This window comes from Nilaparvata lugens, chromosome 3 (genome assembly GCF_014356525.2).
Source record: "Nilaparvata lugens isolate BPH chromosome 3, ASM1435652v1, whole genome shotgun sequence".
NCBI lineage: Eukaryota > Metazoa > Arthropoda > Insecta > Hemiptera > Delphacidae > Nilaparvata > Nilaparvata lugens.
Window position 1 is genome coordinate 42840292 of NC_052506.1, and position 25059 is coordinate 42865350.

Below are 25059 nucleotides of genomic sequence, written 5' to 3' on the forward strand. Positions count from 1 at the left end.
TTATTTGAAATTCTAGGATAAGATTGACAATATGAACAGAATCGTACATGATTTTTTTTAGAATTTTCCATGATCAAATACAAATTTTTTAAAAATTTAAACGTCAGTAGCACGTTAACGGCACGTCTGAGAGGATTTTCGCAGAGGACAAAATGTACTGGAAATTCACTTCTACACCCGAATCACTCATCAAAAATACATTGTTTCGAGAAAATTGAAAATCAGCCAAAATTATTACTAAGTTTTTAACTGCATTTAAAATTACCGCAAAATGTCTATATATTGTTAATGGTGCATTGTAGACGATTTTTGCAGGAGACAAAAAGTGCTGGAAATTAACTTCTACACACGAATCAGTCATCAAAAATACATTGTTCCGGGAAAATTGAAAATCTGCCAAAATTATTCAGTTTTAAACTGCATTTAAAATTACCGCAATCCATGGACTCCTATTGATATCACTAAACTTGTAGTGATATCAATATAAGTTCATTGACTGTATTTACCGTGATTTCTATTGGTATCCATGGATTTCTATTGATATCCATGAGCTTCTATTGATATCACTAAACTTGCAGTGATATCAATATAAGTTCATTGACTGTATTTACCGTGATTTCTATTGCTATCCATGAACTTCTATTGATATCACTAAACTTGTAGTGATATCAATATAAGTTCATTGACTGTATCTACCGTGATTTCTATTGGTATCCATGGATTTCTATTGATATCTATGAGCTTCTATTGATATCACTAAACTTGCAGTGATATCAATATAAGTTCATTGACTGTATTTACCGTGATTTCTATTGATATCCATGAACTCCTATTGATATCACTAAACTTGTAGTGATATCAATATAAGTTCATTGACTGTATTTACCGTGATTTCTATTGGTATCCATGGATTTCTATTGATATCCATGAGCATGTATTGATATCCATGAGTACCTATTGATATCAATAGAGTTTTTCTATTGATTTCTATGGATCTCTTCCACTAGGGTAGTGCCTTATTTCGGAGCTATAAGGGGTGTTAATAATAATCTGCTACACGTCCTTGGTTCATGCAAGGTAGAAGTTGTTTACAATGATGTATATACTAAGCTATCTGCTGTTGTAATCGATCAAATTTCATGTCAAGCTATATTAGGTAGAGATTGGTTGTCGGTAATTGCACCCAATTGGGCAAATAACATTTTGTCAAAGTCTAGTAAAAATGATAATTTTTGTTTGTCTATTGCAAAAAATGAAACTGTGGTAACGCTAGCCAAGTCATATCCAAGAGTGTTTTCAAACAAAGATAATGAAAAACCCATATCGAAATTTAAGGTTAGTCTAAATTTGAAGGACGACAACGTCCAGCCTATTTTTCACAGATCATACACTGTACCATATGCCCTGGGGACGAAATTGGTAATGAATTGGATAGATTGGAGTCAAAGGGAATGATTAATAAGGTGAAAACATCTGATTGGGCCAGTCTCATGGTAATAGTCCCTAAACCGAATGGAAAAATCCGTATGTGCGCTGATTTTAAGGTAACACTGAATAAATATTTAAAAGTAGATCAACATACAATGCCGGTTCCTGATGATATTTTCAATAATTTTACCGGTTGTACTGTATTTTGTCGTTTGGATTTAACTGAAGCTTATCTACAGTTAGAAGTTCATGAATCAAGCAGAGATTTATTAGTTGTAAATACAATAAAGGGTCTGTATCGCTTCAATCTTTTATGTTTTGGTTTGTCGTCTGCTTGCGCGATATTCCAGTCTGTAATTGAGTCAATTTTAGTGGGAATCGATAACGTTTCTCCCTATTTGGATGATATTTTGATAGGGGGTAAAGATTTTGATTCGTGTAAAGAAACTTTGAACAAGGTACTGAGTCGCCTTGAAGAATACTTGACATTAAGTTAAATATTCAAAAGTCTGAGTTTTTTGTCAAATCTTTAGTATTTTTGGGTTTTGAATTGTCAGCTAACGGTAGAGTACCGTCTACTTCTAAGATTGAAAAGATTTTGGCAATGCCGCAACCTGAGAATTTAACACACTTGAAAGCTTTTGTTTCCATGTTCAATTATTATCGTAATTTTGTACATTATGTGTCCTGATATCTTAGAACCATATCATAAGTTAATGCGCAAAGATGAACCATGGTTTTGGAATTCAGTCTGTATGGTTGCATTTTCAAAGTGTAAAACTGCATTGTCAGAAGCTTCACTTCTCACGATTTACGATCCAAGTAAAGAATTAGTGTTATCTGTAGATTCCAGTTCGTTTGGCGTTGGTGCTGTTTTGAGTCAAATTATTGATGGGGAGGAGAGTCCAATTTCTTTTGAATCGGCGACATTATCGCCAGCACAAAGAAATTATTCACAGTTGGATAAGGAAGCGCTTGCTATTATTTTTGGAGTGAAAAGGTTTCATAAATATTTGTGGGGTAGGAAATTTACTATTTGTAGCGATCACTTACCATTGAAAACTCTATTTGGAGAAAATAAGAAAATTCCAGTAATGGCTTCATCCAGACTGATGAGATGGGCTGATAAAATTATCAGCATATAATTATCAAATTCAAATCAAATCAAATCAAATTCTTTTATTCCTCATCCAAAAAACAATACAACAAATATAAATAAATTCTGTCACCCACACTATCAGAAAAATGTTTACAATACAATAATGTTACTTACAAGCATAATAATAATAATAATAATAATAATAATAATAATAATAATATAATAATAATAATAATAATAATAATAATAATAATATAATAATAATAATAATAAAGCATAATAACATAAAAACTTTCTATTCTACCATTAATGTTTATTATTCCTCTAATAGTGCAAGCTGACAGGCCGTACTTAAGGAATTAATCCCCGCATGGACCTAAGGTCTGTGAGCAAGGATGAGCCCCCATCAGTCAGCCTGACGAGAATGAAATTTTATTATTAAATTACATATAAATTCATTAATTTATATTGGAAAAGGATGTTGACGTATCCTAAGATATTGAGAGGAGGACAGGGAAAACTCGAAATGAGAAACAAAGCACAAACCCCGACGATGTTGGATTTCAATTAGAAAAAAAAACTGTAGAGCTATTATAGGAATGATACCTTAATTGAAATTCTAATAAATAATTATGAATTGAATGAGGAGCAAAATTTACCTTAAGTCTGATGCAAGACACTAAACTCATAAAAAGATTATGAAAAAAAAACTATCTGTAGGATGAGTTTATAAGTTCCTCTGATTCATCCAGACCGAGGACTGATAATAACCAGTGTGTGTTCTTTTTGAATGTGTCAATAGACAAAGATTCAAATAAGTTCAAGTTGGCAAATTTACTGGAAATGTTCCTATAAAGAATTTGTGAAATATATGAAGGGTTGGTAGTTGAGTAAGTTCTGTGCAAATAAGTGGATGAGACAGTTGTATTCTGTGAGTAACGGGTGTTATAAGAGTGTGAGACTACTGAAAAGATTGAGTTTTGATGTTTGTACATGTGAATAAGAAGAACTTTTATGAAAATTTGTCTTACTGTAAGAATAGATGTTTCATTAAATAATAAATCTGACGGATGAAATCTTGATTTCTTGAAGGCTACCTTTATGACTTCTCTCTGTACCACAGCAACGGGTTCGAGAACCGTTTTATAAGCTCCCCCCCAAGCAATGATGCCAAAAACCAGTATTGATTGTATATAAGCATAATAGGCCATCTTAATCTCATTTGGATTGAGAATGTCACTCAACATCCGAAAAGCATAAATTAGCCGACGAATTCTGCATTTTAAGTAGGTGATGTGTTCTGACCATCTCATACGACTGTCGAAAACAATACCTAGATATGTGTATGAGTGTACTCTTTCTATACGCTCACAGTTACATACATTGCTTTGCGGATCATCACAGTTATGTATTTTGATGTCTTCAAGGTTGTAGTCAGTAATGGGGCGCAGAGATATTGGCATAAACTTTGTTTTTGTTACATTTAGAGAAAGGGTGTTCTGGTCAAGCCACTTTTCCACCTGTGCAAGCTCATGTGTTGCTTTATCTTTTACTTCCTCCCAAGAATCACCTCTCAGAAAAATCAGGGTATCGTCGGCAAATAGCAAAATCTTTCCATTCAGGGCAAGTCTCGAAATATTGTTAATGTAGACGAGGAAAAGCAGGGGACCCAGAGTACTGCCCTGGATCACCCCGTAATCCAAGTCAGCTTCATCACCAACTATACCCGCTATGGAAACAGATTGCCTCCTGTTTGAAAGAAAACTATTGAACCAAGACAAGGATGTGCCTTGGATGCCTATGTATTCTAACTTTTTTAAGAGCTTTCTCCTATCTATAGAATCAAAAGCTTTTTTCAAGTCTAAGAAGATCATCATGGATTTTTGGCTAGAAGATATAGAATTGTTCATCTCTACATTGATATCAAATAGGGCATCAGTTATTGATTCATCTTGCCTAAACCCATACTGAGATTTACTAAGAATATTGTTTGCTAGAAGATAGCTCATCAGTTGTTCTTTCACAATTTTTTCTAATATTTTAGAGAAAACACTCAAAAGGGATATAGGACGATAGTTATTCATATCATTACATGCTCCAGATTTAAATAGAGGTATCACTTTAGATAATTTGAAAGGATCAGGGAATACACCACATGACAGACTAAGATTAATGAGATGAAGAAGGGGTTTTGATAAAAGATGAATGTTATATTTAAGACAGGATGCAGAGAAATTATCATAGCCAGGGGCAGAACCTCCTCTTAAGCCGGACACGTGTCGCAAGATAACTTGCTCTGTGACAGGCTTCAAAACAAAGTTAGTATGACTTCTGTATAAATAGTCATCTATTGAAGGTTCATCACCTGAAACAATAGTATTAGCCAACCTCCTGCCTACACTAGAGAAGAAATTGTTGAATTCATTGGATACATCCTTATAGGAGTTCAAGGAGAGGTTCTGTGTACTCGTATTTAGAAATTTTTGTAGGGGGAACTGTTCTTTATTCTTTGTACGGCCTGCTATCTCATTGACGGTATTCCAAAAAAGTTTTGGATTGCCATAGTTTGCATCAAATTGTGATCGGTAATAATCTCTTTTTGTCTGTTTTAATAGGTTACTCAATAGGTTTCTGTGAGTGCGGTATTGATTTTTTAGAACATCATTGAAAGGCTGTCTTTTGATTAGTTTGCTCAAATTATCCCTAGTTCGAATAGCTGCAACAAGACCAGACGTGATCCACGGCTTGAGTTTTTTAGATTTGGATGTATACCGGTAATTAAATATTTTTTTTGACTTCTCTGTACATATTCTAATATTGGAACAAAATAATTGAGCGCAGGTGTTGGTATCCTGACAGGCAAAGAAGGGTTGCCAGTCGATACTTGCTAAATTATTACTGAGAAGAGATTTTGAAATGTAGGTATTGTTAGTGGTATTAGCTTCATGTCCTGACTGAATATTTGGCTGCATAGGGGAAGTGATAGTTACGGTGATACTATAATGATCGGTTACACTGGTATGGAGAACAGCTGAATTTACAGCCGACATATCACAATGCCTCAGGAACGCATGGTCCAGACATGCTCCACCAGTTCCTGACACTCTCGTTGGCTTATCGATACATTGGACAAGACCGGCTCCTGACAAACTGTTAAGATATCGATCAGTGACAACATCATTTTTGAGTAAATCTATATTTATGTCGCCTATCAAGATGCATCCTCTATTTCGTGGAATATTTCTGTAATATGTATCCAGTTCAGTAATAAAATTATCAATACTGCTATCGAACGTTCTATACAACCCCAGCAAGTTATAATTTACCCCGCAATAATTAAAATCAAGACTTAACCCATAAACATCTCCAAGAGTAACCTCCCTTGCAACCGCTGATATTCGCTCATTTACATAAATCAATACACCATCGTTCTGGTTGCGATAGGTGCTTGTATTAAAAGAATTGAAACCAGCAAGATCAACAACACCGTCACACTTGGGCAACCAACATTCTGAAAAAATTATTATATCCAATTTGGGAAAAACAGAATCTAAATAAATTAAGTAGTCATCAAAATTTTTCTTATAGCTCCTTATATTACAATGTAAGATTTTCAGGCTTTCTAGACCGGAACAGTTGATAAATTGGGAATATTCAGTAAAATCATCGAGGCTCACACATTCGTTAACCACAGTCGAGAACCCCATGCCATCCTCATCATCAAATCTATTGCTTATAATTGTAGTGAGCGCCAAAAACCAAGGCATCTAGCCGAAACCGGCCAACCAAAAAGCTTTCAATACTCATAATGGTTTTAAGTAGCAGTTGAAAATTTAGTCCAGTGATAAACAAACATAAAAGAATACATGAGAATGTGTATGGAAGTTATGTGAAGAAAAAATTAAAATTTATTTTATGAATGTGAAAGATAATGTAAAAGTATAGAATAACAAGAACTCAGACGCTCAATAGTGATCAAAAGTGGATTAATGACTAATCTTCATCAATTATTGACAATATCACAACCTCATCATTAATATCATTGATTTATAATTATTATAACATTAAACTATTACTGTTCATCAATTATAATTCAGACCTTTATTTTTTTAAACAGTGATTTATTTTAAAATAATTCATATTTATTTAGGCTATCAGAATCGAGTGGGCTATAAGATTATTATAAATATTATAATAATATAAGATTAAAAATTAAGGAAATAAAATGAGAGAACAAGTTACCTGTGTGATAAAGAATGTTGACAAATGTTTATTAAAGAAAATTCGAAACTACTGTATTCAATTTCCAATATTGCTCATGATTATAATATATTCATTTAAGTTCATAGTAATTTGTCCAAACAGTTTTGTAAGTTTCGACTAGCTGTAGTGATTCATATTATTGGCGATAAAAATTATGTGTTTCTATTATAACTATATTTATAGAGAGATCTATTTCTATCGGTAAAGTGGGTAGTAAGAAAAATAGTGGAATTGTGAGAGTAGTAATCGAATATCATGCTTCCTCAGAGAGATAAAACAAGATAAGATCGTGACTGAAAACATTTTCTACGATAATTCATTGTTTTACAAGTAAGAACTCAAATAGCCTACTGGTTATAAAGTCAGTATGGTACTGTATTTTCCTGTATTAATGAAATGAAGATGCCATTATCATTTACCAAACTATTCTATATATACAGAAGAAAAAAATACTCAATATTCCTCACATTTTATATATTATTCTTCACATGATTAGTTTATTTATTTATGACAGTATATTATTCAGTTTCAGTTAATGATAAGTATAATTTTACCCTACTAATAGTGAACGTATATTGTCCATAAGTGAGTGTTGCAGCATAAGCAGAACAGTATAGACCTACTTTAGTTTGCAATTATAGGTACCTAACTCGTACTCATTCACGATTTTTCCAGGCTATGAATCAGGCTATCTATGAATCATAAAGGAAATAAAGTAAAATCATAAATATAAACCAGTAAACACATTAACCAGTAGTTCATGTAGATTACAGAACGATATGAATTAAAATAATAATAATAATAATAATAATAATAATAATAATAAAGTCGTCTTGAAATTAAAATCACTTGAACGGTCTTCGTTTTTATTTCAAGAATAAATGACTTAGTATTTCTTACTCACATATATATATTGGAGGCACATACTAATAATAGGCTGGCAGAGACACATGCACACTTCATGACTGACTGGTGGACGATGGCGGTGGTGGGATGGGGTTTGGAGGGTTGGCGACCGCAGCCCGCTTGCCCTCGCGCCTTATAAGCTCCACATGTGCGAGGTCGCGCACTCGAAACGGTCGCTGCTCCTTCGAAATCCTCGCAATCACTTCACAATCAGACGTCCATACTGATGACAATTTCCCGTCTTTTTTCATTGCCATGGCTGCATTGAAAATAGCTTTAGTCTCAGGTGTTAAATGTTCATTGAGGTAGATTACGGAATCAGGGAACGTATTTACGAGTTCATTAGCGGTGAGACTTCCTTTCTGCCTCCTAGCTTCCAACCACGATGACTTTACAAAGCGAGAAGTGAAGTTAACTACGATAGACGGTGATCTAGGACTATTTTTACTACTTCCCAACCTATGGGCAGCTGAGATATCTGCATGGAAAAAGTTCAGTTGCAATGCACGGGCTACAGCCTGCAGAATATTCAACATATTTTCATTTTTAGTGAAGGGTACACCAGTTAAAATGATATTGTTTTTTCGAGTATGTTGTTGGAGATCTCTCACTTCGATTTTAGTCTTGTCAGATTCATCTTTCACTGCAGCAAACTTTATCTCGAGATCATCAACTCTAGCACTCGCACTGTTGCACTTTACTGTAATATCCGAAAGTTGGGATTTCAGTGTCTCCCACTTTGACTTGTTTTCATTCCACCTGTTGTTGTTTTCCTTCCACTTCTCATTATTCTCTGCTCGTAGATCGTATATGGCCTTCAATATTGTGGCGTTACTCGTATCTTGAACTTCTGACTTGTCGGTAGGTGAGGCGTTTGTTGTACACTTTGCACACTTCCATTTTGTGCTCCGTGTACCAAGTCCTACACAAGTATAATGAAATGCAGATTGACAAACCGTACATACGACACTGTCCTTTTCCTTATTAATGTTCAATTTGCACTTATAACACTCCATTATAACACGACTCGAATCACTTTTAAGTTAAACGAAATTTACTGGCCGGCCGGCTTCAGCGCGCCTATCTTATCGCAAACAGACCTCCGCTCTCATCGGCTGCCTGAGCTGAACTGAGTTGTACATGAGAAAGGAGTTTTGATTCCTCATGCTGATGTATTTTCACGTTTACCGTCAGCTTGTAGTGTAGAAGAGCATGAAGTTTGTTTCATTTATTTATCAACGCCGTTAATAGAGTAGATGAAGTGTATGAACACACTTGCAAAGACGAGTTGTTGAGTAAGGTTATTGAATATGTAACAAATGGTTTTCCACATACTATTGATGCTAATATGAGAGTTTTTGAGAGTAATCAATGTTCATTATCTGTGGTAAATAAATGTCTCTATTTTGGAGATCGCATTGTCGTACCAAGAAGTTTGAGAAAAAAAGTATTAGGGGTAATTCATTCCAGTCATGCCGGTGTGGTACGATCTAAATTATTGGCTCGCTCATATGTATGGTGGCCAGGTCTAGATAATGATATTTATCATACAGTTCAGTCTTGCGAAATTTGTCAGTCAACTAGAAACAGGTCAAACAATAAATACCGTCAACCTTGGCCGTCTGCCAAGAGTCCATATTTTCAAAGTTTTTACATTTTCAAAGTTTTTTGTGATACATTCTGTGATTCATTTAGAGTATAACATCAACCTTCAAATTCAAAATTTTCGATTTTTCAATTTTTGAATTCCTGGACCGAAAATCAAGTGACGAAGCAGTGTGTGATTACATAACCTTAACTTTTGGACAACATTAACATTTTATCAAAATCTTTGGAGAGAAATAGTACAGGCTGAGCCTAGTTTTTCCTCCAATGTCATAATTGTATTATGATTATAGTGTTTTATACAATAAATGAATGAATTAATAAGAGTACACATTGATTTATTTGATTTTCAAACTAATAAGTACTTGATATGATGTGATTCCTATTCTAAATAGATAGAATGTTTTCTTTTGAAAGACAGAAGTGATTTCCGCTCGGTATTGTCAAAATTAGCTGAAATGTTCTCTAGATTTTCATTTCCACGTACATTGGTCTGTGATAGTGGACCACCTTTTAGTTCACATGAAATGAAAGATTTTTGTCAACGGAAGGGAATTAAATTGATTTATTCACCTCCGTATTCGCCGCAATCAAATGGTCTGGCAGAGCGTAGTGTGCAAACCTTCAAAATTCTATTGTCAAAGTTTAATCTGGACAAGATTAAAAAGAAAATGCAAATAAGCCCACATGATTTGCTGTTTGATTGTTTATTTGCGTACCTATAGAAGTACTCCTTCTTCTGTTACGGGTAAATCACCAATGTCTGCCATATTGAATTTTGAAACAAAAGTACCACTGACAAATTTGAAAAAGACTGTTACTTTCAAAGATGATTTGGTCGAAAGTCGGAGTATTGAAAATCAGAATATTAAAAATAATGTGTTCAAGAAACCGGTCCCAAAATATCATAGAGATCAAATTGTATGGATTAATTGTAATAAGAAAAATGATAGTTATGGTGTCAAGTATGAACTAGGTAGAGTTGTTGAGAGGATAAGTTTGATGATAAGTTGATAAGAGATAGTTTTGTGTATTTGTTCAAGCTAGCTAATAATGTAGTTTTCAAAGTCCATGTCAATCAACTCAGGGAGTTTTATGAGAATGCTAAGTTGAGCAAAGCATTAGCGGCAACAGTGCCAAGTATTGATCTTGGAACGGGTGTAAGGGGAGAAAGAAATAGTGTGAATAATGAGGAAAGGAATGCGGTAGATAACAATGATAATAGAGTGGATAATGATGGTCAAGTCAGGAAATCACAAAGAGTGATCAGAAGGCCAAATAGATACTCTGATTCGAATTTCTGGTAATTATGGATTTGTTGCTCAACCGAGAATGTTGTAATGTCTTTTTATTGTTTAATATTGATATGTTATGTTATAAGTTAATGTCTTGTCTAGTTGAAAGTCAATCAAGTTAGTCAGTCAATTTAGTCTGTATATCAATAAAAAAAACTGTACTATCGGTTATGTCTTAAGTATATCGTTTTGTTTGTCATATAATCAATTATTATGAGCATATGAATGTCTGTCATGAGTATAGTCTAGTATTTACGATAACGTCTTTATTGGAAATTGTCTTATGTGAAGTTTCAGTCTTATAAACATGTATTATTTAAAATGTCTTAGTCTTGAAAGTTTTGAAGACTTGTCAATTAAAGGGGGGAGCAGTGTAGTGTTGGGCATCCTGCTCAGGACGTCAGAAAAGCAATGGAGTGAAGTCTTTGTATTAAGCCAGTCGGGCGGTCTAGTTTTGTAAAGTCTTTTTGTGAATTAAAAGTAATAAGTCAATAAAGAATCAAGTGTCTAACAGTCTTTTATTAACGAGTACTCCAAATAATCATATTTAAGTATAAACATTATAACAATGAGCATATCCCTCTGCCTAGAGCTGCAAAATTATTTTTGACTGTGATCAAGGAGCTTTGTAGAATATTTTTCTGAATAAAAATACTGACTCACGATCCATGAGAACAATAACTCTTAACTCCCTAAAATTCACTACATTAGAATCTTTTGATTTGAGAAGAAATTAGGCTTTTCATAGAAGTTTGAACTTGCAAACCTTTTCCCTGACTTTCAAATAAATTCCCTGACTTTTACAATTTCTCCAGGATTTCCAGGTCATTCGTCACCCTGTTCATGAAATGCAGTCATGGAAAATAAAAAAAATATATATTGAATGCATAACCATCCACCTGGGGTATGTCAATAATTTATTTCTCGCAATTATTATTTTAATACTGTTGAAATAAATTATAATATTGATAATAAGTGTTGACAATAGATACTGCATGAGCGAAATAAATTATCAGCAAATAAATTATGTTTATCAAGCTAATAAAAAATTAGCCAGCCTTTAGCACTCTTATATTGTGCATCGTAATAAATAGATAACAATAAAGATCTCTAGCCACCTATTTGAAACATTTTTTAATGACCTATCATCACCAAGTTCAACTATCCCAAAAATTAAAAAACGTGAAGCTGGAAGTGAAAAATTGATAAATTACCTTAGAGTGACATTATTTTGAAAGGTACGTTGAAATCAAGCTCAAATGTCTCCAGGGAGTACTAACCCTCTGTTAGTTACCAAAGTATGGTGTTTTATACAAAACTATAAAACAATCATGAATTAAATCAAGTACAGTGTAAAATAGATTCATAACTGATAACAGAAGAGTAGAAACCAAATTTTGTAATACCTAATAGATTAGTAGAGTCCGTGCAAAACTACCATCGTACCAGTTGTGAGCCCCGTTTACAATTTATTGAGCAGCACCTCTTATGACGTAGGAGTCGAGTGCCTTGACGGAGAGGTCGATAGCCTCCTGTCGGGTTCGACCGCAGCAGACCAGTTTCGAGATCATCGGGTCGTAGTAGACACTGATTTCGCTGCCCTCTTCCACTCCACTATCACATCGAACCTGATCAAAAACATTCACCTATATTGATCGCTCCACAAAACTCAGGTACGGCAGAAACTTAGTAGGAACCACGATACAAACAAAAAAATTCAACTCTTATTTTTGAGAAATTGTAAATACAAAATGAGTTACTTCCAAGAGAAATAAAAGTTTCTTACTAATGAAAGAACACTGTTCTATATAAAAAATAATTCAGCACGATTCTCATTCAAGAATACTGATGAGTATTTCTATTTTCATAAAAAATGGAGAATCTTCTACAAGCCGATGACAATTCCCAATCGGCAGCATGCCATTGAATTGAAACTTTTAACTGTATGTGAAACATAATTTAATCCTAACTCAGAGACAAGAATAAGTAACCATTATCAGATATCCTGTAAAGGAGATGAGTTAATTAATTCAGTACTGTAACAAAATGACGGAGAATTTTTATTTCAATTTTGAATGAATCATATGCCAAAAATTATCTCAAAATCTTACTTGAGGAATGTGTGTCGGCTCTATATATTGGTAAAGCCTTCCAACAGATGGTAAACCAAATCCCTTTGTCGGATCCTCAGCATAGACTCTAGACTCGATTGCCCAGCCACGCAGTGCAACATCTGACTGGCTGAATTTCAAAGGATGACCTGCAAAATATCTCCTTAGTGACAGTTTTGTAGTAACATTGTTCTAGTATGTGGCTGACTGCACACTAATCCGACAAACCGTTTCCTCTAAAATGTCGAATCGATGTGCAGTGGCTTCAGTCAAATAAACACATAGAGTGAAAACAAATTTGATAAATAATTTATACACTCAAGGTCAATAGACCCAAAACGTACTTGGACAAAGCAACAGGTTTTAGCCTGTCTCATCAATTTTTTGGAGGAACATTCTGTGAAGATTCATCAGATTCTGTTACAAAGCAAAACCTTTAAATATTTTTTTGTTGATGAAAAATATATTAAACACTCGGTCTATGAACGTTAAAGAATTCAAACCTTGTATGAAGAAGATGAGTAACGAACTCCAAAATCTGTATAGAGATGATAATAATAATAATAATAATAATAATAATAATAATATAGAGAGACCTGGCTGGCTCAGGTCTCGTGTCAGACTTTTCAGGTCGCAAATGATCAATTTCAGGGCCTCTGACAATTAAGTACCTAACCATTGTAACAATTATTATTGTTTAAAGATGATCGATTGATATTTTTTCAGATTGAATCGATGAACGATTTTCTACGTTCTTAAACTTTTATAAAATCAGGAAGTAGTTTCTGAGGACCTGGTCACACTGAGAGCGATCTGCGATCATATAGGTCTATAACCTATATCTATATCCTCCTAATAAATTCTGATCACAGATCACTCTCTGTAAAAGACCCTAAATGTAAAAGTAAAGATGTTGCTGATACCTTTGGCGATTCGTATCATCTGATGCACTAGATCGAGTCCTGTGATGCATTCAGTGATGGGATGCTCGACCTGCAGCCTGGTGTTCATTTCGAGGAAGTAGAAGTTGCGAGCCGAGTCGGCAAGGAACTCGACGGTTCCGGCTGAGGAGTAGCCCAGTCGCCGGCACAGCGCCACTGCCTGCGAGCCCATCGCTCTCCTCATCTCCTCATCTAGAAACACACTGCAAACAGGCCATAAAACATAACACATTTCTCTGCTTTTCTCAACATAACCAACATTCCAGTTTGATTGAATGCTTTCTTAATGCTACTAAGATTTTCTCTGGTCATGAAAAATATTCATCAATAGGTAATTGAACAACTTATATCATCGGATGAATTTATATTATATTACCGGATTCTATTAACATAATTATGTAGATTATTAAATAGACTGACAAATATTAGATAGGTATAATCATAAATAATCATAAATCAATTTATCATTAAAAAATTCAAATTATTAAAATTTTATAAATATATTTTTCCGTATAAAAGTACAGATATTGGATAGGCTAATAATTTAAACATCATTTTATACTAATCATCATGCAAAGAGTTTCATAGCAGACTTGAAAGACACAGATTCACATAGATAAAAAAGCAAGAAACTAGCACACTATAATAGAGAACACCCATATTTATAGCTTATTATAATATTTTGAACCCATATTTTGTAATTAGTGACGAATTGAATTTAAGTGTATTTTTACCGATTGCAATAATTATTTTCTACTGTTGCCAGCCATTCAAAATATTTACATTCAACATTGAGTAATAATATTATAACTATAGTCATATTAATTATAGTAATAATTAAACACCACAAGTACGCTAAAATAAAAAGGTTGACGATTGAAATTTTAATATCAATCGATTATTCAATAAAATCACTCTAATACTAATGTTTCAAGTTTTGCACGGTATAAATTTTACAGAGATGATCTTCAGAGAGAATGTATCAGATATGTTCCAAGCAAGGTCTATAAATACAGGTCATGACACTCGTGTTTCTAATGGAGCGGCCATTATGTGGAGGTCTTTATGGCCAATATTCCAATCTGCTCATAACAAAATCATGCATTATGCTTTTATTCAGGTTCAGATAATATGTAAATTCAGGTTTTTTAATTTTTATTAATGAAATTTCAATAATAAATCTTTTCATCATTGAAAATTGTTCTTATGCTTGTAACTTGTTATGATTCATAAGGCATTGGGACAAAATGCAAACCTCAAAAAGAGTTTGAAGTTCCCAGTCTAAAAATCAACAATTCAGTCTGATTCACTTCCTAGTTGGAATCTAAATATTATTATTCTGTGGGAAGAATTTACTTTACAATAATTCAAAGCCAAGCAATATTCCTTGAACAAAATAATACATCATGTTGTTTAATCTATAATGATAACAGCTGATAAATTTGAAAATTAGTGAACTAGAACCCCATAAAATGGCGATTTTGCAATGCATCACGGGATTGTGTCATGACCTATATTTAAAGACCTTGGTTCCAAATTATTATGAAGGGATTTGATTTTGCAAATCAACATAGCATCACGGTATTGAAAGACCAATAATTTATTGCTGATCATGAAATCATCTTTAACGTATAAAACATTATGAATAATCGAATTTGAGACCAATCTCTTTCAACCATAGTGATTATTACGAAATAGCACTGTGGTTCCTACGTCAAATACAAAATAGGTACTGTAGTCTCTCAAGAATTTCCGATTTGATTCCTACCTTGGAGCTTCTTCGATAACTTTTTGATTTCTACGCTGAATACTGCATTCACGTTCATTCAGATAAACTGTATTTCCATGATTATCTCCTAAAACCTGTTCACAATCGAAAAATGTATATTTAGTATCAATAATGCACATTAATTAAGTTAGATGCAACAAGGTATTTAGGTAAAGGCACTCGTCCAACTAACAATATGGATCAACCTTGATTTATCAGATCTCCTATACTTTGAGTATTCACGAAGTAATAACAAACGTCGACAGAAATAAGCATAATCCAAGAAAATATAATCATGTTCTTTCTCTAGGAAACATGGAACATGTTCTCTAGGAGAAATGCTAGACAAAAGTGAATTTATTAATATAGTCTTATAGATTGTATGAATTGTAAATGGAATTTGGAATGGTCATCAGCAATAACCAGCATACTGATTAGCAGTATAGAGATCTGGGTGTGGTGATAGATGCTCATCTGGATTTTGATAGACATGTTGATAACACGTCTATCAAGGTGCGTTGATGGACTTTGATTCTAGAAAATCTTCAAGCTTTCAGAGGTAGGAACCCATTTTTTACTTGTTCAGGTCTCTGATTCGGAGTCTCCTTGAGTATGCAGCGCCAGTCTGGACTCCTTATCAGGTCACATAATTAATGAAACTGGAAAGAATGTAAAATAAATTTCCGAGTTTCCTCTTCTACAAAAGGTTCGGACATTCCTGTGAGATGGGTTTTCCTACACAGCGGTTGAGGACATTGTTTGGTGTTAATACTCTGAAGCTCAGGCGAGTTCTCATCTTTGATTCTTTTCCGTAAGATCCAAATGAATGATACTAATGATTCTTCTTACCTGGTTGGAAGAATTGGATTCGCCGTGCCCACTCTAAAGCTGCGTTCTCGTTTGTGCGTAAATGCCGTCGTCGACCATGACAGGGTGAGGATCTCAGATTGGGTAGATTTTAAATTGTCTTAATAACCTAAAAGATTATGTACACTATGTTTTTTAATGAGGGAGGCTGCGTTTATCATACTTTTAAATTGCAATATGTTGATACTATTAAAATGTTTTGATTTTTTAATAATAAATACAAATAATTAAAGTTATTTAATCAGCTGTTTTAAAATACTTGAAATTTGGACAATATGAATGTCAATAATGCTTGTCGCCGTCGACTGCGGAAGTTTACGCACAAACGAAAATGCACCTTAAGGCGGAGAAGGCATCCCCTATTCGCACTTCAGAGGACAGTTAGTGGATACTTTACCCCCCTCAACCACATGCCAAGAATGTTAAATGGACTTGTTGGTGGGGCAGACGTCTTTTCAGATGGCCCATCAAGTTTCAAGCGCACAATAATGATACTTCTGAGACAGAATCGAAATACCTGAATTTTTGAAACGCAGCCACAATTTTCGCACATATTCTAATCATTATTATAACTAGTAGTTCTGTGAACATTAGACCTCGCGCTCAGTAAGTTACATTGACCTGTTGTTATGTTTTCTCAAAAATTAATAAATAATTTATCAATTTAAAATGTCTAGAAAAAATCCTAAATAAACATGAAGCTTTCTGTCCTATCGTACCGTGACGTGTCGTCCCGGAATGTGTGTGTGAGCGCTGTTATCAGGTCTGGCTGCAACTAACTGTCTACAACGTTGATGGAAAGATACATTTTCAAGATGTTCGATGTTTTTGAACGGGTAGTATTATAGTCTACTAAACAGCTGATTTATGATGAATAATTCTATAGTCTGATTTTTAATCTAATATTGGCGTATGATGAAGGAGGCTCCTTTTTCCTTTTATATTATCCTTGAAATGCAAAATTTCCAAAAACCTTGTATATAGGCTACGTCGACGCGCAATTTAAAAAGGAGCATACCTATCAAATTTCATGAAAATATATTACCGCGTTTCGCCGTAAATGCGCAACATATAAACATTAAGAGAAATGCCAAACCGTCGACTTGAATCTTAGACCTCACTTCGCTCGGTCAAAAATATCACTTTTTCAACTCAGTTTGCTTTTATTTTGTGCTATCAAATTTAGTGTATTCTTACTGCATCCCTTATTTACACTGGCACTTATCATTATCATCCTCATTTTCTCATTCTTTATTCAAATAAAACTCTATCGCAGTGAGCAGGGCAAGCAGCTTTGCCCTGCTCTCTTATTATCTTTATTGATATCACCTCTCCATCATCACTTCATATTCATTCTCACCATCATTTCACTTTATCTTTATTGAAAAATGTTTTCTAAGTGGTTTACCAAGTATTAGTTTCAGTAATTACTTGTTTTTCTTATGAATTATTATCTGAGACTTATTTTTATGTTAAGAAAGGTTATTTGGGCTATTACCCTGTTGTTTCCGTCGTAATATTGCAAATGGATAAATAAGGATAAGATATACGATTTGAAGAAAATATAACAATGAAAATTGAAAATTAATCACCTGAATCTCAATGTGGCGTGGAGAGTCAATGAACTTTTCCACTAGCATTCTGTCGTCGCCGAAGCTAGAAGCTGCTTCACTCGTTGATAATCGAAAACCTTCTCTACAAAAATTGTTGAGAATTTGTTAACGTTCATCAAGCAATATTAAATAAAATAAAATTATCTATAGAAAATATTCAATTCATTTGCAATTTAAGTTCCTCTTGTTGATTCTCATATTATTTAGAATAATAAAATATGATGGGGAAACACCACAGTGATAATTGAAACAATAAAAAATCTTCTACTACTCTTTAACTGCTTTTCAGTGTCATCTTTTGTGAGCTCTCCATCTTCCTTGCTATCCCAAAAAACCATGGCTCATATTACGAGTTTCAAACTGCCACAAATTCAAGTCACCAGAGTGACTAAACGATTAATAAATAATAATAATAATATGTATGATAATACCATTATCATCGTGAACCATATTATATATTAATAATACCTGATACAGATTCTATTCAATAAACTGAACTCAAAAAGAAGTGTGACAATAAAATACCAAAAATTATGATAATCTACCATAGATAAAGCAAACTTCAGTTTCAAAGTCAGAAAACCCATTTTCTATTAAAATAAATGATTGATTCCTAGTGCACACCGGTCCGAATCGTGTGCCCGGCGCGGAATAACCGTTAATTTGGACAATTCGAACACGACAATAATCGAGCTAATCGAGTTCCCGCAATGCGTCCTGCACCCTGCACCCGATACACACCAGTGTGCGCAAGGCTTTATTATGTATAACTCTACAAATCCAATAACAACCACAACTCGTTTAAACAATAACTTGGAAACTTTTCATCAAGTTGCTATTTACACATTGCATATCAACAACTTTATTCGTTATTGATTCAGTAATACACAATTCATAGAAAATCATCAATAACGGAATTTCAATTACGATTATATTTTTCTAATATTCTGATACATCTTAGCTTAATTTATAATTCAACAATTATTGTTGATAAAAATTGACAGACCTGGCTTCATTGTCATTGCGGGCGATACGCATTCCTTTGCCCCCTCCACCAGCAGATGCTTTGATCATAACCGGATAGCCAATGTTGCGCGCTATCTCCAAGCAATGCTCCTCATCTGACACCACTCCATCAAATCCTTCAAACAGCCATTTTTACAATAAATATTCTATTTCCTAAAAAACTATAACAATACCATACTAATTTATAGTGATTTACTCTGATGACTCAATACTTATAGAGAACAAGAACAAATATGATAATAGTGCATGTGTCGAAATGAGATGATCCTTTCCTTTTCCTTTTTCCTTCGTTCTGGTACCCCCAGAAAAAGGGAGTTTATTAAAGAAAATTTAACAAACAAAAATGAAAGATACACTTATGAGAAGAAATCTCACAAACAAAAACATGAAGAATAGCAAGAATGACAAATGATTAAAAAATTCCTTTTCAATGGAAAATTTCAAAATTATACAACAAACGAAATAATAATACTACAAAAACTTCTAAAGAAGGTTTGATTGGAGGAGTCAAGTTATTCATTACATTTTTCAAGAAAAAACATAGAAATAATATATTGATAAAGAATATTTAATTGATTAATTAAATAATTAATCAGTGATCTAATATACAAATCAAGATATACTAATTTTTAATTCAAATTATATGAAAAGAAAACTAGGTAGTTGTAAATCTTAAATAGAAAATAATTTATTGATTCATTGATAATAGTTCACTTAATTGTATTGTGTAGCAATATGTGGCATTGAGTATAATAAAACAATGGGATTTCAGTTGTTGCTTATCACAAATAATAATACACAAGAAAAAATGTAGACAAAGAATATTAGAAATTGAAAAAAGGATCATTTAAATTCACTACTAATAATACTGAGGGTGATGCCCACATAAGCTCTTAGGCTTGTGCTTGGGTAACTTAATATTACTCCACGGCAATCCATGTACTGGAATAGATTTTAAATTATTGTTCTAGGCAAATTATAGGTGTGTATAATGTCAGTATGTGTTCAATATGATTGCAATTATGAATTGTTCGAAATTACAGTTCCTTTTGTTTTTTCATCAATCAATTGAGCACTACAAGTACAGTTTTCACGAAATGAAATTTTTCAAGTTCAAGATGACAGACAAAAAGCATTACATTAGGGAATTTTTGGGGATACAAGGCATGTGTTCAGGAGCTGCAAGCTTCAGTGGGTGGCAAGGTCGGTGGATGCTAATGGTGTGAGCGACCATAAAGGTTTTAAACATCCCTTCTCTTGAGAATATAAAAAATGGGCTGTTAATATAAAAGAATTTGACTTTTGGGTATCTATCAATCATTGGAAATTAAAAAAAATGTTTTGACTTTCTCATCAGAAATTAACCACACTAATCTCAAGGTATGAACATCTGAATAAAATTGGGGAATGGTTGTGAAATTCAAACTTATTTGCTGGAATAATATCAAGGTTTCGATTGTTAAAACTGAATGAAGACTTTTGGGCAGCATGCCAGGTCTTTGAATGAATTTTAATCACAATACCATCTTTACCGAACACTGCCTATTGTTATATTGATTTTAGAATTATTTTGTGTATCAATAAATTCAGTTTATTGCAGTGACATACACAAGAAAGTACAATAATGAAGGACTACTGGAATCATTAAAACAAACTGTTACTACATTTACATTATAATGAGCAATGTACTCCAACATCTTCCAAGTATGACAATTATTCCTTATAGAATATTAGTGAGTCTAACTCCAATCTCTAGAATATTATCAAATTATCTGATATTAATTTATTTGTATACGAAGTATTCATCCATAGAAGTGTAGGTTCATTCCTTAACACAAGGTGGGTCTTTTGTTTAAATCTCTACAATTCGTGTTGGTCTGTTCAATGGTAAGAATATACTCAAGTATGTAATTTATATAATGTATATATTTATTAATTTATATATGTAATGTATGTATTTATGTAATAGAAATCTTAATTACTGCATCACTGTATATTATATAAATTGTACCTGATTGGATAAAGATATGAAGAAACATTTGAAAAATATGATTCCAAGCTCAGAAATGCTAAAAATGCATTCATTTTTCCATAGAATAAAATGAGAACTCAAAGTTCAGCTGAATGTCTGGTAGGGAATACGGATATTACTCTATTTTTATTCTTAACCAGCATCACATTTGAAAATGCTTATAACCTTGTAAAATTTGGACAGATTGATTTAAAAATTTAGAAGAATCTCAAATATATGAAAAAAACGTTCACGACTTTTTGTAGAATTTTCCCATGACTCCTTCACCTTCCTAAGCCGAAAAAACATAATTATTATGAGAGTTGTGACGCTAGGCAGAAATTTTCAAAAGTCGCGCTTCGTTCAGCTGTCGCCCGCCAAGGAACTGAATTGGATAACTTTTCCCGCGTAACAACACTATTGGGTAGTTGAACTTGAACCGGCAAGTTCAAACAATATGCATTCATTTTATCTATCTATAAAAGTGGAAGCTGTAGATAACACCAACTTACTTGGAATACAAGGTACTGGCCACGTGCATCTCGATCTTTTAATGATCAGAGTCGGATGATCAGTGTGACATCATTGGTACTCTAAATATCTATTCTTCCTATATTTCCAATGTTAAATTTAGCAGCTTTGTAAGTCTTTTTCTCAAAAAGTAAATAAATTGATGAGGAAATAGTTTTCTGGTTGAATCTTTCTAATTGAAAACTATAACAAAAAATATAAGGGCGAATATTATATTAAAGCATGGATTGCGCGTGAGGAATTCTCAATAATTGTATTGAATACTTGATCTCGTATTCTGAAACACATATTTCTAATTTGATTATTTGTAAGAGGAATTCTCAATTGGTACTTATTGTAGAACTCTCATTCTTTATTTATTTGTGAAAGGGAAAATCAACTCTTCATGATTCAATAATAATGAATTTAATGAAAATGAATCATACATTGAAAAGTATGCGTATGAATATGAATTCATACTATAAGTATCCTACAATATATTCCTTCTAATAAACTTGATAATTCTATAAGGCAAGTGATCGGTTGAATTCCTGTTTGAAAGAATAGAAAGGATGAAAATCTCTTTAATCAACTCGGAGGGCATTTCAATTCTAGAAATTGAACTCTCATAAACTTAAAACAGGATAATGTGCGTGGTAAATTCCAATTATTTTCAATCTCCACATTATTTTCCTATACCGGAAAGATAATATAGTTGGGCATATTTTAAGATATTTTTTCAAATAGCAAATTATTCAGTTTATAATGCATTCATGAATGTGAGTGTTATACTATCACCCCATACTTCCTTTTGTTCCATATATTGGGGCTTTCTACCACATAGAGTGTGAGTGATGTATATGTGATAAAAATTATGTTACTAGATTGTGCCTTGGTCACTGAGTGTGAATAATTTTGAAACCAATAAAGTTCTTTATCGAAAATTAAATTGGAATTTAATTGTTGATCAATCCAATTGATTGGTAATAACAAACGAAATCATCAAATATCATAATATAATATCATAAGGGAGGAAAGTGGTGCGCTTATCATCTTCATCCATTGATCATCCACATTCTCCTTTCAAATCACTGATGGAATGCCCTGCACTAACAACCTTTATTCTCTGCAACCGCTCTTGATTTTACTTTTATCTAATTAATATTAGCTTTTCCTTTATATGTCTTCTGCATTGAGATTGGTATTAGAATCAATTTTGAAAGGATAGATATTGGTTGAGTTTGCAGAAGAATATCACAATGAACAAAGGAAACAGCTCGAATATGTACAACGTAATAAATAACGAGAAAGCTCGAAATAACTATAAAGTATTCAACCCAAGCCTAATTATTATGCTGATAAAAACAGTGATTGAAGAAGTATAGGTCTATATTATCACTCGAAGTATTACTAGGAGAAATAGGCTACATTCAGTACCTTTTTTCAACTTTATAATTGTTGGGGTATTAAAACTTTGAATAGAAAACCTCCAGTAGAAAACCTTTGAAGCCATTCATCTTTTCAAATGTTGTCAAATAAAATCTATTCATTCATTCTACGAGTATCCCTTCTCGTAGTAACAAATGAGAGTTCTCTATCTCCAAACCGGTATGCCCTTACATTATTGAGAATTCTGGAAGATCTAGGAGTTCAAAGGTGATGAATTTCTAAAAAAAATTGAAGATAAATATTGTATAAATCGTAGGAGATGTCGATGGGACTTGAAAGTTATATACTTTTTAGAAAAAGACTTACAAAGCTGCTCAAGAAAAAATATAAATATTGTATGTGACCGTAACACACAACTATCACCTGGTTAAAGTATGTGTATATGTGTATATCATTTTTTTCCTGAATTAAGAGTGCACTCCTGAAGGATTAAAGATGTTGAACCGGCAAGATGTTCTACTGATTCTATGTAATATACAGACAAGATATGAAGGATGTTGAGAGAAATAATATTATACTCTAATTAATGTTTCCACGTTTTTAATTCCTTATTCAATGATCGCTTTATCAAATTGATCAGCATTGAGTAATTGAATTACAAAAGAGCCAGGGAAAGCATGTTAATTTTCAATAAGAGAGCAACAGTTATTCGATGAGCAGGCTCTTACAAAATCGATCATTCTGAAAGATCCAGCCGTCCAAAAGTATTGAATTTCTAAAAAAAATTAAGATAAATTCTTGTATTAATCGTAGGGGATGTCGATGGTACTGGAAAGTTATGTACTTTTTGAGAAAAAGACTTACAAAGTTGCTTAATTTAACATTGAAAAGATAGGAAGAATATACTTTTAGAGCACCAATGACATCACACCGACCAGCTGGTTTGGATTTGTCAACGCGCATCTTTTCGTGGCCAGTACCTTGTATTCTGTATACCTTGTATTTTGTATACCAGTACCTTGTAGGTACATTGGATAACACCTACTTTTTTCCCAACTTTTCTTTTTCTTCTGCTTCTCCTTCTTTGTCATCTTGTTCTTCTTTTTCTCCAAATTAGAGAATTCTTAATATTTGTCCTTTCATATTGAGTGATAGCTCATTTTACTCAGCTCTTCAAGGCGGTTTCAATGCATATTTCGGTTGCCTGACAAAACCTCACTAGTACCTCTAACCTCACCAGATAGGCTATGTATATTTTAATGAATTGCACTGTTGACTTATTTATTACACTGTTGAAGTATTTTTGGAGCAATCCCATTCCAAAAAGTTGAGTTTATAATCATTTCATTAAAATACACATGTCTGGTGAGGTTGGTCGTGGCGAAGGCATGCGTTAGGGTTAGGTAAGGTTCAATCAGGTAACCGATATGCATTGAACCCACCTTGAACAGCTGAGTAAAATGAACAAATAATTGAATGAATGTGTATTTCCCAAAAAAAAAAACAAAACTACAAGATCAATTACGCAACATATTAGATAAATTACATACAAAACCTAGTTAGTTACAAAAAAATTTTATAATGTGTCCTCTATTCTACTTGTTTAGTTTTTTCTGTGTGGAAATTGACCTACTCCACTATGGCATACCATGTTCTAGAGTAAAATGAGCTATCACTCGAATTGATAAGATAAATGATATTGAAAATTATTCTCAAATTTGGGACCCCACATCTTTTTGGACAAAAAAAATTAATAAGCTCAATGGCTACCATACATAACTTGTAGGTTCCGAATATAATAAAAGAGAAAATTCCGATCTACCTTTACAGACAATAGGGATGTCATAATTCCAAGTTCCAACACAAACGGCAAGTTGCACAAAAGAAAATGTAATTTAATTAACATAAGATGACGTCATCATACAGAGCTGAACAGGGAAGTGGCTGTAGTGGCTCAATTAAAGACGTCATCTCATGGTTTGATTTTCTTTTATACAACTGGCTGATAGAATTTAAATTTTTGGTTCTCCATTCCTCGCGATGTCTGTAAGGATTCTTCCAATAGGCATGGTTACAGTATTTTCTTTCGATTGAATTTATGATAATACATAATTTTCCAAGCTGATAGGCTGAATGCAGTTGATTTGTTGATGCACTTCATAGATTCAATTTATGATTTTTGAAGTGACATTGGAATTTTTTTCATTGATTTTCATTGTTAGCTTCA

At 33.2% G+C, this 25059-nt stretch overlaps 1 protein-coding gene across 1 annotated transcript in view; it reads right to left on the reverse strand.

Annotated features, from left to right (window-relative positions):
• LOC111045727 (propionyl-CoA carboxylase alpha chain, mitochondrial) overlaps positions 1-25059 on the reverse strand; it is a 205471-nt gene that overhangs the window by 94270 nt on the left and 86142 nt on the right. The window contains exons 5-10 of the mRNA XM_039423810.1: positions 18903-19038; positions 17876-17978; positions 15417-15511; positions 13631-13851; positions 12708-12856; positions 12080-12224 (exon numbers count right to left, since the gene is read on the reverse strand). Of these exons, the coding sequence (XP_039279744.1) occupies positions 12080-12224; positions 12708-12856; positions 13631-13851; positions 15417-15511; positions 17876-17978; positions 18903-19038 (849 nt within the window). The remainder of the gene's footprint in view (positions 1-12079; positions 12225-12707; positions 12857-13630; positions 13852-15416; positions 15512-17875; positions 17979-18902; positions 19039-25059) is intronic.